The 17,174-nt window shown below is 37.1% G+C and overlaps 1 protein-coding gene across 12 annotated transcripts; it reads right to left on the bottom strand.

Moving 5' to 3' along the window:
* Window positions 1–284: 284 nt before the first annotated feature.
* Window positions 285–7,306, bottom strand: LOC107763222 (primase homolog protein). Of its 12 annotated transcripts, none has more exons than XR_012701476.1 (14): window positions 7,028–7,304; window positions 6,790–6,920; window positions 6,215–6,270; window positions 6,083–6,134; window positions 5,887–5,997; window positions 5,145–5,225; window positions 4,299–4,379; window positions 3,677–3,746; window positions 3,474–3,586; window positions 2,639–2,690; window positions 2,447–2,532; window positions 2,152–2,212; window positions 918–1,022; window positions 285–566 (listed from the first exon to the last, which is right to left on the bottom strand). XR_012701476.1 is itself a non-coding variant. In XM_016581690.2 (14 exons), the coding sequence occupies exons 1-13, from the start codon at window positions 7,185–7,187 to the stop codon at window positions 942–944; spliced, it is 1,131 nt and encodes a 376-aa protein (XP_016437176.1). In that variant the 5' UTR covers window positions 7,188–7,305; the 3' UTR covers window positions 285–566; window positions 918–941. The 12 variants fall into 12 exon arrangements, 10 of the variants coding, with proteins under 10 accessions (XP_016437176.1, XP_016437177.1, XP_075091167.1 ...); XM_016581690.2 differs by having other exon boundaries at window positions 2,639–2,686; window positions 3,474–3,590; window positions 3,681–3,746; window positions 7,028–7,305; XM_016581691.2 differs by having other exon boundaries at window positions 285–555; window positions 2,639–2,686; window positions 3,474–3,590; window positions 3,681–3,746; window positions 7,028–7,305.
* Between the last annotated feature and the right edge of the window lie 9,868 nt (window positions 7,307–17,174).

Here is a 17,174-nt window from a genome sequence, read left to right as displayed (position 1 = left end):
GGAATTTATCCTTTTGACCAAACTTCCAAAATTTATTTATTCTGAGTAACGTTTATTCCAAAATAGAATTTCAGATAAGTATTTTGGGAATTGGGAATTTTTGCAATCAATCCATTTGATAAGCATGAAAAAAAAAATCCATTTGGTAAGCAATATTAGACGTCGCATTTTCAATTTTTGAACTCTATTAGATGTAAATTTTAATATTGGGTAGATCACTGTAAACACCACCATAATACAACTTAGTTGTGTAGATATGGCTCCTCTATTTCAAAATAAAGTGCTTGGGTTACATGTTTGGCTGTTACTTCTTTAGGAGTTACGGAGATATAATAACATCATTTTTAATAAATACTAGTATAAATAAATGAAAATATAAAAATATACATTATAAGAAAATCAATCTTCCCAACAGTTTTAGACCTGTACCCAAGTCGATTCCATTCCTCTATCGTTGGAAAGCATCGTATAACAAGTTACCTTGTATGGTGAAAATGTCCCAAAAACCTTCATTCCAAGTAGAAAATAAAAACCTTTCATCTACCAACCTTTCACCTATTTGAACACTTCTTTTCAGAAATCCAAATCCAAGAGTTAATAAAGGAGAATACAAAACTTTTGAAAAGGGAAATGTAGGTATTGACAAAATTGCTTCAAGTTCTCATCCTCAGTTATGTTACTTACAGATACAGTAACACATAAAGTCTTGTGGAGAGAGAGAGAGAGAGAGAGAGAGAGAGAGAGAGAGAGAGAGAGAGAGAGAGAGAGAGAGAGAGAGAGAGAGAGAGAGAGAGTCAGGAGATGTATTGATGGGCTCACTTACACTATCAGGCTTCAGATTGTTAGTATTAAATATACTACTGTAAAGAATGGAAAGACTACAACTGTTAGCATAGTCTCAAATTTGGAACACATACCTTAAGACTAGAGAGCTTGGGGGATTAGTTTAAATTCTGCATTTCATATGGCACAGCACATTCAATCGCTTTTTTCAAAGCTTCTGCTCCCAGATTTACAAGTACCTACAACAATTTATTGGAAGCTTTAAATGTAGTTTGCCCAACAGAAGCAGTAATGCATTAGCAAATGGATAGCAGAGGTCTTGAATTTGGCAAAAGGGGAAAAACAACACTGGATTACCAAAACCATAACAGAAATTTGACAGCATGTTCCTTAACTATGTCTAACCTAAAAAACATTGCCTAATTTCTCTGGGACAAAGAAGAAAACACCCAAAAAAATAACAGTAAAAAATATGATTCTTAACCATTAAACTTCAGTAAACTTCTCCAATATTCTAATTCCAGTACCATAATTACCTGATGTGAACCAGATCGAATAAGTAAAGCATTGCTTGAATATCCAATGTGCACATGAAATCCCTAAATATACTGGACTAGGACAACTGCGGACCATCCACAAAGTGAACAATAAAGGACACCGTAATTTTAGTGGGATGTCAACTGCATTTCCTGCTCTTTTTCTTTCCTAATTATTTTGTGTATTTAGAAATATCTACTGGATAAGTAAGATCTCCGAGCATGTTCGTAGTCATGATCAGTGCCTCCAATATCCTTTCAATTCCTTTTACCTGTCAAAGTTCACTCTGATGTTCAAACACTCAAAAGGCTAACCAGATAACTTCTTGATTAAAGCATGCTATTTTCCCCTTCATTTCTGAGCTTTAGCTCTATGAGAAACCTCTCCTTGGTCACATGCATGGATATGGTAATGTAAGGGGATAAGTTGACCGATGTTTGACCTGAACGGTAGTTGGTTAAGCAGCTAATGTACGCCATGCATCAGCATATTATTGATGTATACTGGTTCAGTCCCCAGGATGATATTCCAACAAATTAATTTACTTATGGAAAAACATGTAGGCCAAATTGACAACATTAAATGAGTGACAACCCATAATCTCTAGAAATCTACGTTTTGACAACATGCAGACCATAATTATACACTTAGTGTTCAAATCTTTCGTGTAGCTGTCTTAATGAGGGCATTGTTCTTCTTGACCCTTGTTTAAATTTCCTGCAGCAACTCTATAAGGAAATAATAATTAAATAACTTACATGGAAGAGATGCATCATCAAAACAGAGAAAGAAAGAAATATGATGACAAAAGAAAAAAAAAAAGAGCTTCACCTCATTTGCATCTTTATAACTGCTAAATTCATCCTTTTTAGGCCAACATACTTGCCAGCACCTGCAAAATCAAGCAAAGTCAATTAATGTTGTTGCTGACCCATCGATGAAGTATAAAGGCTTTGGGCTGGATGGAGGATTGAACAAATGAGAGTTTCAAGTAGAAGCATCTGTGCATTTCAGCCAACTAAGACAGAGTGCAAGGAGAAATTTTCCATTTAAGAAATTAGACAACATTTTGGAACATAGAGAAAAGGACCGCAATATTAACACATAGAGAAAGAGGGAACAAAACCTTTCTCTCCCTAGACGGCGGGCAAGTTCTTCAGCTAATGCTTGGCCTGGTAAATCACCATCAGTTGCCAGCACAATTCGGGATGCCTGAGTAGAATTTAAGGTAAAAAATGAGAGAAAAATGAGCAAGGACATTAGAGTCATATTTTTTGCTGAGTGCTCTCAGTATAATGCAAGCATCAAGAATCCCAACCTTATCCAATAACTCTTTGCAGTTCCACAGGTATGAAAATCTGGTGTCCTGTCTTCAGGTGCAAGAAGAAAAATTAAGCTGGAAAATATAATCCTAAATCTCATATATTTTTTTAAGAATAAGTGGTAAACCACAGAAAATCTAGGTGGACTTAAGTGTGATAAACACGTCATAAACTGTGCAATTCATGAGTAATAGAAACAGAACTCTAGCCAATAGCCTTAAATGCAACTGTATTCATCTCTTCCTTTGACCAACCTCTTAGTAAAGAATAATCAAATAGGGGAAAAGTAGAAACATAACGAAATCAAAGCTTCTAAGATAATTAACATAGCCCTTTATTTCCTAACAAAGAGTACAGCACTAATATCTAACTGAATCCTGTTCCTGTTGGAAAAATAATTTCTCACAAAGCAAGATGATGAGCGTTCTGTGGTCTATCAATGCAGTAAGGTAGATGATTAGATACTTTAACAATTTGCTCTTGAGTAATTATGTCATTCATAGATACTACATTTTTTTTTGATAACCAAGAAATCCCCAAAGGGTAAGAAGTACAAAGACAGAACGAGAGACAACTCATGACGAACTTCTAAAAAGAATTCAAAGTTTAGAAATATATAATGTATTCCAAATGTATGAACATTCCCCTAATTTATTAAGATTCAAATAGGATATATGACATGGTATGTACAATATGAGCGGGTGCTTTCATTAAGCAGACATATTTGTCAAAATTCTTTGCAAATGATGATGTAAGAAACACAACGAATATCTTCACGAATGTCATTGATTCTGGTACATTATGCCAAAACATTTTTGTAAGAACACAAACCTCTTCTGGTGGTAGTAGTTCTTTGGATGTGATGGCCTGTGGTGCACCATTAGGAACACTGACACAGTTAGGAATTCCAGCTTCTTCCAATGAAAGCTTATCTATTTCACCTTCTACCTTTAGTCAGCAATACAATATAATATCTAATCAGTAGCCAGAAATACATATCTGAGAAAGAAGAAGAAGAAGAAGCGTTTTGAAACTTGCAATGATGATCTCGTCTGCTTCTCTTACATCATCCAGTCCATAAAGTACCTTATCTGTACCCTTCTCCTGGCAATTGAAAGTAGAAGTTGATTAATAAAGCACAAGGAAAACAATGAAAACTAACAGCTTATCTTAGAGAATATATCCAATTATCATTCAGAGAAATCAATGGTGGTTAAAGAAGCAGATCTAACTGAAGCTTGAAAATACTCTCAGTCTGACATCATAAAATGTAACGTTCAGAAACATTTGAACAGAAGATAAGCTAAAATTATTCAAAAGAGTTCCAAATCAAAAAGAAGGGAACAATTATGAAATTGAAATGAATATTACTGCAATGCAAAGTGTCATATATTAGCATGACAAACAATCCCCTTTGTGTTGCAAGATCTTAGACTGTTAATTTTTGTCAAGGCCTCAAATATGTTTCTTGTTTACTAAAAAGGATTTAAAGCTAAAGAGTTTGCTCATCGAAAAACCTTTGCAAGATTAATTTTAGCTTAAGAAAGGGAAGCATGCATTACATATATTTTAGTGGTATTGGCACATTGTGTTTTCGCATACTTCCTCATTATTCCATGCAGACAATCAGGACTATAACTTAATGAACGAATGTACCTGCCAAAACCTTTTCTCAAGAGTCCGATACTTGCAGCCAATGAGAATACCATTCTGCCTATAAGTGAAGGCAATGATGATCTGCAATCACAAAAATATTGGCACATAATTCATATCTCCGCCCATAATGCCGCCATAAAGTATTACTTTCCAGTTTCAAAACAAGTGATGAATCCCTTAAATCATAACCTATCTACCATCAAGAAACCATTGAAGAAGACATTACACTGCTAGGATACTGTCACAAAACTCAGTCAAACTTCATCTTGATAAGTATGCTGGCTTGGAAGCCATTTATTGAACTACATGTTTCTTGAGTCTTACTTGCTTTCCAAGTTAATGAACTTTATCATAGTTTTTTTGTTAATTTGTGATTTAGTCATTATTAACAGACCCGAAGTTTAGTATTTCCTCTTGCTTTTCTATATGTTAAGTCAAAGCTTGATCAATCTATTGCCTTGCTATACTCATGTGAATCTTCTCCTACAAAGACATGTTTACCTTGAACTCTTAGATGGAAAAGGGTGTGTGCTAAAAGAGAAATTGAAGATTCTCAAAGTTGTAAAACTAATGATTCCAGTGCAGTTTTTCAGAAGCTTCATTCTTAAACCATCACTGAGCTTTGTCCTTGTATACATGTTAAGCAACCAACAAAATCTGAAATATGCATTGATATTACGAATGCCCATTGGACACACAGAATTAATTTTACTAATAATCAAAAGCTCTACCAGATAATAATGCAATAGCATTGTCCGCTGTTATCATGAGTGCCCAGCGCATTTGGACGCACCATATTAACAATCAAAAGCTCTACCAAATCCTAATGCAATAACATTGCCTGACCTGATCACCGGCCATTTGCATGACATGATTTCTTTTCAGAGTATCCTTTGATATCATCCTCTTAGCAAAATATGCAGCCAGCTGAAATACACCCAAAAGTCATAGGCAATAAACAAAAGAAAGTGTCTTGTATCATTTTTAGCAAGCATCAGTTTCCTTTTGTTAAAACTATTACAGGTTTGATTTGACTGTTTTAAGCCTATATGTAATTATGCCAATAACGATGAATTTACCAAATAGTAACATAAGAACTATAAATTCCCATTCAACTTTTTGAGAGAATCAAGAACTCTGAGACAACTCAAAACCTATATGAAGCACTATGCCAATGTGCACAACCTGGATACTATGGCAGATAAGAAACTACATTTTGAGGGGAAAACCGCTTTCTGTTTTGTTAAACATAGATGTTTGTAATACTTAGCTTTGTGGTGTCATATGAAAAATGCAAAAACAAGGAATACAATTGATTTCTTATAGCTTATTTAGAAGCATAGTCTCTATTAGAAGGTGTTTCTCTTGTTAATAAAACTTACTTACTCTATAAAAATAAAATGAAAAGGGCATCTTGCTTTACATCATGCTTAGAGAATGCATTGTCGAAAATCTTCTGCCCGTTGCTAAAGATTTAGACTATAAAACCCCACCACCAGATTTAGAGTATGCATGGTTAAGACATCTTATTATAGACTTCATTTATAAGAAGAAGTGATGAGCTGCTAGCAAAAGAAAGTTTCCTTACCATATCACCTAATGGTTCTAAGTTCAAGCTTTCCTCCGTAAGTATCCGAGGAGAACCCATTCTGCCAAGTTGATCGACCCCATCTGATGTCGTGCTGTTGTGTGCGAAGACCTGTGTCCAGAATTAACATCCAATGAGGTGATTTGACTTCTAGCTCTCAGAAATTAATGTGATCAAATTCATTAAATTAAATTACCTGGCCTGCCCATCCACATTCAAAATTGAAACACCTCCATAATGCGAAATTCCTTGATGACCACAAAATCAAGTTTGACGTAACTTTAGTTGCTTGTAAAAAGGGTATCACTGATCGTAGGAACTATCATACCTTTTCCCGGATATATGAAATGATAAACTCCTCTCCATCGACCGACCACCTTTGCACTATTTCAGAAGAAACAAATAAATACAAAGGTATAGAATCGGATTTTTTTTATCTAAATCATTAATTTAAAGGTTTGATGAAAGACGAACATGTATCAATCAGAATAAGGTTAGAATCTCAGTAGATACTGGGTAGACTTCTCCTTGAATACTGAGAAACACAAAATATAAGGAAGCAAATTTCTGAAGTAAAATCATGTCTATTCATTCAAAAAAGTTGACCACTATGCTCCTTCCCAACTTGCCATCAATCAATAAAAAACTTCCCAGAGTTTCACCTACATATCATTTCCTTCATTTTTCACTGAGACAATGACAGGTAACAGAAAATGAATGGGGCTCTTTGTATTTTCTTTACTACTGTGCGTGTGGGCTAGAAGGTACAGATTTCAACTAGTTTGTGTTGCTAAATATGGTTAATGGATTCGTACCACTTGATACTCATAAAAAGGGAAAGGAAAAAAAAAAAAAGGAAGGCAATAACCAAGAAAAACACCAAATAAAATGTCACACGTATACCTTGGGACAGATTAATCGAGTGTATTCTCCAGGGATAATAGAGTTGCAGCAAATAATACCCACATTTTTCACTTTCTCCTTCAGTTCAGCAAAATCATCTGCCTCCTTATTTTCATCTCTCTTCAAACTAGCTAAGAAAGTCGGGGAAAAAAGAACAACTGCACAAAATTAGAAAACAGAAAGAAAAGAATAACACAGGTAAAAGCAAAAGCACAAGAAGAAGAAAATAGAAAAGAACCTGCAGGTATGAAGAGACTAACTGGAGTAATAGAACGAAACCCGTTATTGATTGAGATGATTCTTTTGGAGGAGAAATTGAACAAGGCAGTGGGAGGAGCTCCTATGGGGTTACAGTAAAAGAGAGTTGGCGCAAAGAAGCTGTGCGAGCCAAATAGCATTTCAAGAGTTGTTTTCGTTTAGAAGAGAACTCTCAAAAGCCTCTCTTACGCCAATGTCGCCTCTTATCCAAAGGCCAAAACACTCTTCACCGTATTTTTCTTTTTTTGTGGAATGACCGACGTACACTTTTTAGATTAACGGCTTGTTTGCATGGTTGTTGCTTGTCATTTCATAATATATTGTATTGTACTGTATTATTTTGATATATATAATATTTAGATAGATTGTATTATTTACCATCATTTTATGATATTATGCATCAATAATATAAAAAATAAACTTGCAATTAGAGGTGTTCATAAAAACCCGAAAAATCGAACCAAACCGACCAAAAAAACCGATACTTTTTAAGTTTGGTTTGCTTTTGGTTTTAATTCGAAAAGATTATATATATTTTTATATAAAAATTTTAAAATTTTATGGTACATATTATTCATTTATATTTTTAGTCTAGTTCTTTGCTATTATAATAATCTAATTATTTGTCTTTACATTCTAGTTTGATTGGTAGTTTTCTTTTGATAAGTACAAGAATTTATTTTATGTTAAAAATAATCGTTTTTTAATCGAGTACTTTAATTATTCATCACTATTTGATTTTTGGAAACCATTTGAGAAAATTTTGAATAGATAAAATGTAATGACCCGACCGGTCATTTTGAGAGTAATAGTCCCGATCTCCTATTAACTGCTTTCTCCATATCTATTTCTACTATTGTGACTTGCCGGGATGATTGGTTTTGAGTTTCGGAGTGTTTTGGGACACTTAGTCCCTAAATGAGAGCTTAAGTCTTAGAATTTGGACCGTAGTCGGAACTGTGTGAAGACGATTCCGAAATGGAACTCCGTCAATTTCGTTAGCTCCGTTGGGTGATTTTGGGCTTAGGGGCGTTTCTGGAATGTGTTTTGGGGGCCCGTAGCTCATTTAGGCTTGAAATGGCGAAAGTCGAATTTTTGGAGATTTGGACCAATAGTGAAAATTTTGATATCGGGGTCGGATTCCGATTCTGGAAGTTGGAGTAGGTCCGTAATGTTGAATATGACTTGTGTGCAAAATTTAAGGTCATTCGGACGTGGTTTGATAGGTTTCGGCATCGGTTGTAGGAATTTGAAGTTTCAAGTTCTTTAAGTTTGAATTGGACGGTGATTCGTGATTTTAGCGTTAGTTGATGTGATTTGTGGGCTCGACTAAGTTCGTATGGTGTTTTAGAATTGGTTGGTATGTTTGGTTGAGGTCCCGGGGGCTTCAGAAGAGTTTCGAGGACTTAACGGATCAAAAGTTGGATTTAAGTTGCTGCTAAAGTCTTCAGGCATCTGTCATTTTCGCACCTGCGGTGGAGAGACCGCAGGTGCGTGATCGCACGTGTGGAGAGACAAGCGCAGAAGCGAAAAAATGGAGGAGTGCCAGGGGTTGCAGGTGCGAGGTGAATTCCGCATCTGCGATGCCCGCAGATGCGTTAGGGTCATCGCAGGCGCGCAAGGTCCGCAGAAGCGGAAGGGATTTCCGCAGGCGCGCAGGTGCGGCCCTTTCATTGCAGGTGCGAAGGCAGAGGGGATAAGTGATTTGCGCAGATGCGCACATTTTGCCGCACAAGCGCACCCGCAGGTGCAGAAATACCTGGGTAGTGGTTAAAACCGAAGGGCTTCGCGATTTTTGTCATTTTTGGACTTTGCAACTCGGTTTAGGGCGATTTTTGAGAGAATATTCGAGAGATTTCTTAAGGTAAGTCCCTTGTGCTTATTTTTTATCAATAATCTTGCTTCCCCGTGTATTTTGTCCACCTAGTTAGTGTGTATTTAAGGTGAAAATTGGGAATTAAAGCTAGGGATTTGGAAGTTTGATTTGTGAATTTGGAGGACCATTTGGTGTCGGATTTTAGTAAATTTGATATGGTTAGGCTCGTGAGTGAACGGGCTTTCGTATTTTTTGAATTTTACCCGATTCCGAGATGTGGACCCCACGGGCAATTTTTGAGTTAATTTCGGAATTTTCGTTAAAATGTTGATTTCGTTAATTAGATGAGTCTATTATTGTTGTATTTATGATATGTAATTACTTTTGGCTAGATTTGGGCCATTCGGAGCCGGATATTTATGGGAAAGGCATTATGTACGATTGATTGAGCTTGGTTCGAGGTAAGTGGTTTGCCTAACTTTGTGTGGGATAAAATCCCCTTAAGATTTAGAACTATTGTGGTATGTGAGCATCGTGTACGTGAGGTAACGAGTACGTACACGGGTTAGTTGTGGTAAAACCCAATTTTCTTACCGAGCAGCAACATGTTTTTCTGTTATTTTGAGTTATACTATTTTAATGAGTACTAAACTATTTTCATTCTTAATTAAGTTATTCCAATATGTGTAGCTATCATGTTTAGTCTAATACAGCATGTCTACGTGTCTTAATTGTTTATATGAATTATGTGGAGCATGCTTAGTGAATTTCCTGCTTCTTCCCTAACTGGTACTTAGTCTAAATTGTAAGAATTTCGTGATGTAGTTGTATTTCTATCATTCGCGCTGCATATTTACTTTGGGACTACGGAACGGTATTCCGGGAGATTCCCATGTACTGCATATTTACTTTGGGACTACGGAACGGTATTCCGGGAGATCCCTCTGTACTGTATATTTACTTTGGGACTATGGAACGGTATTCCGGGAGATTCCTCTGCACATTTACTTTGGGACTACGGAACGGTATTCCGGGGGATCCCCCTGCACATTTACGTTTGGGATTACGAGACGGTATCTCGGAAAATCCCATGTTGTGTTTCTGTGTACTGAGCTGTTACCTTCTATGATTTCACTGTTGTTAAATTTTAGCCTTTATTTTATTGCGATATTACACTCTATATTATTTTATTATATATTTACCAGTAGGGCCCTGACCTGACCCCGTCACTACTCGACCGAGGTTAGGCTTGGCGCTTACTGGGGTACCGATTGTGGTGTACTCATGCTACTCTCTGCACATATTTTTCGTGTGCAGATCTAGGTGCACCTTATGAGCCGCACTATCAGTGAGTCAGGACAACTTTGGAGACTTCAAGGTATATCTGCCGCGTTCGCAGACCTCGGAGTCCCCTTTTACTCTTTCTCATGTCCATTATCTTCTGTATTTTTCCTTGTTAGACTCTGATGTATAGAGACACTAGTTTTTTTCCTTCTGTAGTTTGTGATTCACGATGTTCCGGGTTTTGGGATTTATTATGTATTTTTGAATAGTTGGTTAAATTTATATTTTTATTTCATTATTCCGTAAAATATTAGGCTTACCTAATTGTAGAGACTAGGTGCCGTCACGACGTCACACAGAGGGGAAATTGGGTCGTGACATAGAACTGTGCTACAGAGTATATAACAGGGAAATCATTCTCACAACTCAGTCCACGTGAAGGTGGTTGAGCTGGCATAACAAACTTCTCATACTGACTAGAAATAAAAAGAAATAACGGGTTTAATATGTAAATATAATAACTATATCTCTGGGCTAACTATAACTATACATAAAAGAGAGCCCACTAACTAATACTCTTCCAAGGCCCAAAACGCGTATCAATACTCCCTTGTTGACAACTTCCTTGTCCTCAAGGAAGGAAGTCTGGGAACCTGATCTTGATCGTGTTAGCATCTTCCCAAGTTGCCTGGTCTTCTGACATTTGATCCCAATGAATCAACCATTGAGCCACAACCTTATTTACCTTCTGTATCAATCTCTTTTCCAACACTTTAACAGGGTGAGGTCAATAAGGACTGGCAAGGTTAAGCACTGGAGGATGAGAAATGTGGGCTGGAATTTCATGACAAGGTTTGAGCAATGACACATGGAATGTTGGATGCAGCATAAGCTCAGCTAGAAGAGTTAACTTGTAGGCAACTGACCCCATCTTCTGCTACACCATATACAGACCATAATACTTGGCAAACAGTTTGTTGAAATGATGTTGAGACATGGTAACCTGTCGGTATGGTTGAATCTTCAAATAGACCCAATCCCCTACCTTGAATTGTCTATATGTTCTATGTTTATTGGCATGATTTGTCATCCTCTGTTGAGCTCTAGTTAGATGATACTTGAGCAACTGGAACTTGAATTCTCGAGTGACCAAGCTCCTATCCACTTCTTCCACTTCAGAGTCTCCATCTATGTAAGGGAGATGCAAGGGAGGAGGTTGCCCATATAATGCCTCATAAGGAGTGGTGTGAATGGAAGAATGAAAGTTAGTGTTGTACCACCATTCTGCAAAAATCAAGTATTGTACCCAATCTGTTGGCGAGTCGGAGTTGTAACACCTTAAATAATTCTCCAAACACTTGTTGACCACCTTTGTTTGGCCATCGGATTGTGGATGGTAAGCTGTAGAGGTGTTAAAGGTTACTCCTTGTATTGCAAACACCTCTCTCCAAACTTTGCTAGTAAAAATTGGATCCCTGTCACTTATAATTTCCTCTGGCATCCCATGTAATTTGAAGATAGTTTCCATAAACAACTTAGCTATATCATTAGATGTATATGGATGAGAGATGGCAATGAAGTGTGCATATTTTGTAAGTCTGTCTACCACTACCCATATCACTGATTTGCCCCTAGACTTAGGCAACCCTTCGATGAAATCCATGCTAATACTTTCCCACGCAATTGAAGGAACCTGCAATGGCTGAAGCAGACCTGGGTAAGCAATGGTCTCATACTTGTTCCTTTGACATACATCACATGCCTTCATATGAGCCGCTGCATCTTCTCTCATACCCTTCCAGTAGAAGAGGGCAGACATCCTTTTACTATCTATCCCCGAGTGTCCTCCATGAGCTGAATCATACCACAATTGGAGTATTTCTTTTCTCATAGCCACATTTGGTCCAACTACCAGTTTAATATGTCTTCTGAGCTGTTTTTGTATGTAAGTGTACCCTTTAACCCCTGATCCAGGCTGCTGCAACTGTTTGATTAGTGCCTGAGTGTCAGGATCATTTTCCCAACTCTTCGTAATATCATGCAATAATTCAGTCCTTACTGTGGAAAGGGTCATAGCATATAATTCAACAACAGGTAGTCTAGATAAGGCATCAGCAGCCTTGTTTTCCTTCCCTTTTTTGTATTCAATCTCAAAGTCAAACTGCATCAACTTTGTCACCCATTTCAACTAAGACCCCGTGTGTAATTTTTGTTCCAACAAAAAATTCAAAGCCTTTTGGTCTGTTCTAACAAGGAAGTGTCTGCATATCAGATATTGACTCCACTTGGTTATTGCTAGTACCAAAGCCAGTAGCTCTTTATCGTATACTGATAATGACTGATGCCTAACTAATAACCATTTGCTTAAGTAGGCAATTGGCCTCCCATTTTACATCAAGACAGCACCAATCCCCACATCACAAGCATCAGTTTCCACCACAAAAGTGATGGAAAAATCAGACATAGCCAGCACAGATGATGTGGTAAGAGCTTTCTTCAATCTTTCAAATGCTTGAGTAGACTTTTCAGTCCATTTGAAACTATCTTTATTTAAGAGGCCAGTCAATGCTTTGCTTATCACCCCATAACCCCTCATAAATCGTCTATAGTACCCAGCCAATCCCAGGAATCCCCATAATTATTTGATATTGCTAGGTAGTGGCCTCTCTGTCACATCCTTCACCTTCTTGGGATCTTTAAAAAACCCTTCAGCCGAGATATAGTGACCCAGATATTTCACACTTGTCGCAGCAAATACACACTTAGAATTCCTAGCATATAATTGATGTTTGCCTAAGTATTGTAAAAGTTACCCTGAGGTGCTGCACATGTTCCTCCACACTTCTACTGTAAACTAATATATCGTCAAAGAAAACCAAAATGAACTTTATCAGTTGCTCCCTGAAAATGTGGTTCATCAAACTCTGAAAGCTAGAAGGGGCATTAGTCAGCCCAAAGGGCATGACTAGATACTCAAAATTACCAGAATGTGCTCTAAAAGTTGTTTTGTGAATATCATCAGGGGCCATCCTAATTTGATGGTATCCTGACCTTAAATCAATCTTAGAATAAATTTGAGAACCACCTAATTCACATAGCAGCTCCTCAATAATAGGTATTGAAAACTTATCCTTAATTGTGATTTGGTTTAATGCCCTATAATCCACACACATCCTCCAACTACCATCATTTTTCCCTACCAAAACCATTGGGAAGCAAAAGGGCTACAACTCTGTTGAATTAACCCTTGATCAAGTAGTTTAGCTACCATTTTCTCTATAACATCTTTATGCATGGGAGAGTACCTGTAAGGTCTACTATTCACAGCATTAGATCACTCCTGCAATGGTATCCTATGGTCAAACAATGCCCTGGAAGGAGGAAGTTCCTGGGGCTCTCCAACGAGTTCTGCATGCTCCAACAAAACTGCTTGGATCTCTGCAGTTTCTTGGGTATGAGAAGTTTCCCCTTTCACCTTTGAACTATCATTCTCCATTGGAACTGCTTTAATCATAAACAACTGAACATCTCCCTCTTTGATGTTTTGTAAGGACTCTGAGTCAACCATCTTCAACTGTGGTGCTATTCCTTGTAATGACACCAATCTCCCTTGATACTCAAACTTCATAGTTAATTTTTTGAAGTTAAACATAATATCTCCCAAGTCATTAAGCCACTGGATGCCCAATACCATGTCACAACTTCCTAATGGTAATAAGAGGAAGTCTGCTTTAAACACATTGCCTTGCAATAGCCATTCAAGTCCCTTGCAGACCCCATACTCTCCACCAAGTCATAATCAAGGAAATTATGTGTAGACCCACTATCAATTAGGATGTTAAGTTGTCTTTTATGGCAATAACCAGTAACCCTCAAGGTTTTGTACTTCTTAGAGCCATTAAGTGCTTGAAGGGATATTTCATATGCCTCAGCTGATTCATCTGATTCCAAGTCATCCTCTATAATAATCCCTTCTGTACTCTCATCTTCTAGTTCCAACAAGAACAAGTGCGCCTTGGCTTTACACATATGTCCTGATTCGAATTTCTCATCACAAACATAACATAAACCCTTAGCTCTTTTCTCACTCAGCTCTGCATGGGACAATCTTCTCCTCCTTACCTTGGTATCTACTGGCTTAGGTAGGTGTATTTATGGGTTAGTGATGGTTTTAGCTTGAACATAAGTGGGATTGGCTCTAGCAGTAGAACTGGTGTAAACAACTGAATGCTTCATAGCTCTTGATTGCTTGAGAAATATGGATTCCCGCAACCTCGCCAACTGGTAAGCCTGGGGTAAAGAGAAGGGGTTATGAATTCTGACTGCATCCCCTAATTCTGGCTTTAACCCATTCAAAAATATACTTATATCATGATTAGGATCCAAGTTCAACCTAGTCATAGCTCTATCAAACACCTCTTGAAATTCCTTGACACCCCCTATTTGCTTCAGTTTCACCAGTTCTGTCATTGGATCATCATACTCTGCCCCAAATCGATCAGCCAAAGCAAAGAGATACTCATCCTAAGTAGGAAATGGAAGATGTGATCTACTCCTCATATATGCTTGATGCCACTGAAGCGCAAGATAATCAAAATGTATAGACGCCACAATGACTTTTAAAAGAAATTGCTCCACCTTATACCACCATCCTTGGAATCCCTTCCCATCAACCCTCGGAAACTCTATGCGTGACAGTCTGGTAAGGGTCTGGTTATTTGGTAGAGGTGGAAGAGTGTTATATGGAGTTGGATGGTAATAATGATGAGATGGGTTAGGTTGATACAATGAATATAGGCTATATTGAACTGGGTTATACTGATAGGTCGGATTTTGTGGGTATGAAGAATAGGGGTTCAACAAGGGTGAGGTATATGGTGGTAGCTTAAGGGTAAAATAAGGACTATGTATGGGAGCTGAGATTGGATTGTAGATTGGCTGAGAACTAGGGATCTGGATAGGAATTGGTCTATGAATTGAACGATTGGGCAATTGGGGGAGTGAATTAAGGTGGCATTAGATGAAGTCTGGGAAATGGGAAATTGGGAGGTTAAAGGTGGCAGAGTAATGGGATCTAGATTTGGCTTTGAGGTTGGTTGAACTAGAGGTTCTGGAGGTTGAATTGAATTACTAATATTAGAGGATTGTTGTAGGGAAGAAGTGTTGTGAGTACCTCACAAACCCCCCAGGTCCGGTGGTCGGAGAATAGAGCTCCTTCGACCCTTCCGTCGGCGATGCTCGTTGCTTGTCTTTACCCATGCTCTGATTGTTACCAATAGTTTCCTTCAACTCACGGAATGAACTCTCATGTACTGATTCAAGCTGGTCTTGTCGCAAAGCTATGCGGTCAAGCTGATTCAGAACCTCCGACATCTCGCCTCCCATGGCAGAATACCCACTGAGCAAGAAAGTGCTCTAATACCACTGATAGACAAAATGAAAGTGCAGAGAAGAAAAGAAGTTAACGAAAGCAGAAATTATATTAACTCTCCAATAGATACTCCTAGAGTTGTGCTACAGAGTATATAACAGGGAAATCATTCTCACAGCTCAATCCACGTGAAGGTGGCTGAGCTGGCATTAAAAAACTTCTCATACTGACTAGAAATAAAAAGAAATAACGTGCTTAATATGTAAATATAATAACTATATCTCTGGGCTAACTGTAACTATACATAAAAGAGAGCCCACTAACTAATACTCTTCCAAGGCCCAAAACGCGTATCAATTTTTAATTGAGTACTTAAATTATTCATCACTATTTGATTCAATTATCATCAACATATCTTGGTAAATGATAGGTTTCTCAAAGAGCAATTGATTTGATAGTGTTACGTTGAAAATGTAGTCGCCAGAATATGCGTTTGGTAGTGTGTCTCTTATTTAAGAAAAAACCCGATAAATAACCGAAAAAAATAAAAAACCGACAAAAACCGAATTGATAAAAAAGCGACTTAATTGGTTTGGTTTGGTTTGGTTCCAATATTTGAAAAATCGACTTACTTGATTTGGTTTCTTTTTAGGGAAAAATCGACCCAAACCGAACCATGAACACCCCTACTTGCAATATTATTATTTTTTTAAAGTAAAGTACAAGTTAAAACTATTATATAGGGTAAAAGATAAAATATGATTATTTAATAATATGGAAGACCAAGATAAGTTGAAAAAATAAGGTAACGAAGCGACTACACCAAATCGATCGTTTCATAAAGTGACATTTTTCGTCGTAACGTAATGATGTATTACGATGCAATACAATAAGTAACAACCATCCAAACGAATCCAAACGAACTGTAATTTCACACGCCACTCAATTTTTATTTTATTATTCTAAAGTTACCAAATTATCTTTTATAACAAAAAAGTTACTATTCAATTTACTTAACTAACACAAAAGTCATTAGACTATTTTATTAACTAAAGTCGATCAACTTTACCTTTACGTTTTTACAGAACTTGAATTTCATTTGGCTTGATAAATCTTAAAGTAATTCTGTCATATATCCAGTCCAGCAATAGCAAAGTGGGGGCATAATTTTCTTAAGAACAGTAATTACACTGTCAAAGCCTCAAATTTCCTGTTTCTGCAATTTTATCTAATGGCTGGTAAGGTAACTGTTCTAGACAGAATTCTCTTGCGAATGGTTTAGTAAGGAAGCACAAACAGCAACATTAGATTGCAGTGTTACGGCAAGTTATAAGGGAAGGCTAAGATACTTAATAGAAACACATATATATACGATCCAAATACTACAAGGGAAGACTAAAATACTTCATTATATATATACAATCTAAGAGCCCGTTTGGCCATGAAATTTTTCGCTTTTTTTGAAAAAATTTCATTTTTATCAAAATCAGTGTTTGGCCAAAATTTTCAAATTTCACTTAAGATGAATTTTGGAATTTTTCGAAAATTTGAAAAACTTCAAAACGCTGTTTTTAAAATTTTCACTCAGATCAGTCACAAAAATCCAAAAACAACCCAAAATTATATTCATGTCCAAACATAACTCTAATACCATTT

Source organism: Nicotiana tabacum, chromosome 17, assembly GCF_000715075.1.
Source record: "Nicotiana tabacum cultivar K326 chromosome 17, ASM71507v2, whole genome shotgun sequence".
NCBI lineage: Eukaryota > Viridiplantae > Streptophyta > Magnoliopsida > Solanales > Solanaceae > Nicotiana > Nicotiana tabacum.
The sequence above is the reverse complement of the archived record's forward strand: the minus strand, read 5'-3'. Positions and strand labels throughout refer to the sequence as shown.

Bases quoted from the DNA above. Each gene is read 5' to 3' on its own strand.
- LOC107763222 (XM_075235070.1), bottom strand. From the start codon at position 7,187: ATGCTATTTGGCTCGCACAGCTTCTTTGCGCCAACTCTCTTTTACTGT. The intron at 3,591-3,680 runs GCAAGTTTCAAA...TGCTGACTAAAG, and splicing joins AAGCAGACGAGATCATCATT to GTAGAAGGTGAAATAGATAA. The intron at 1,023-2,151 runs GTGAAGCTCTTT...AAATTGTTGTAG, and splicing joins GTTATAAAGATGCAAATGAG to GTACTTGTAAATCTGGGAGC.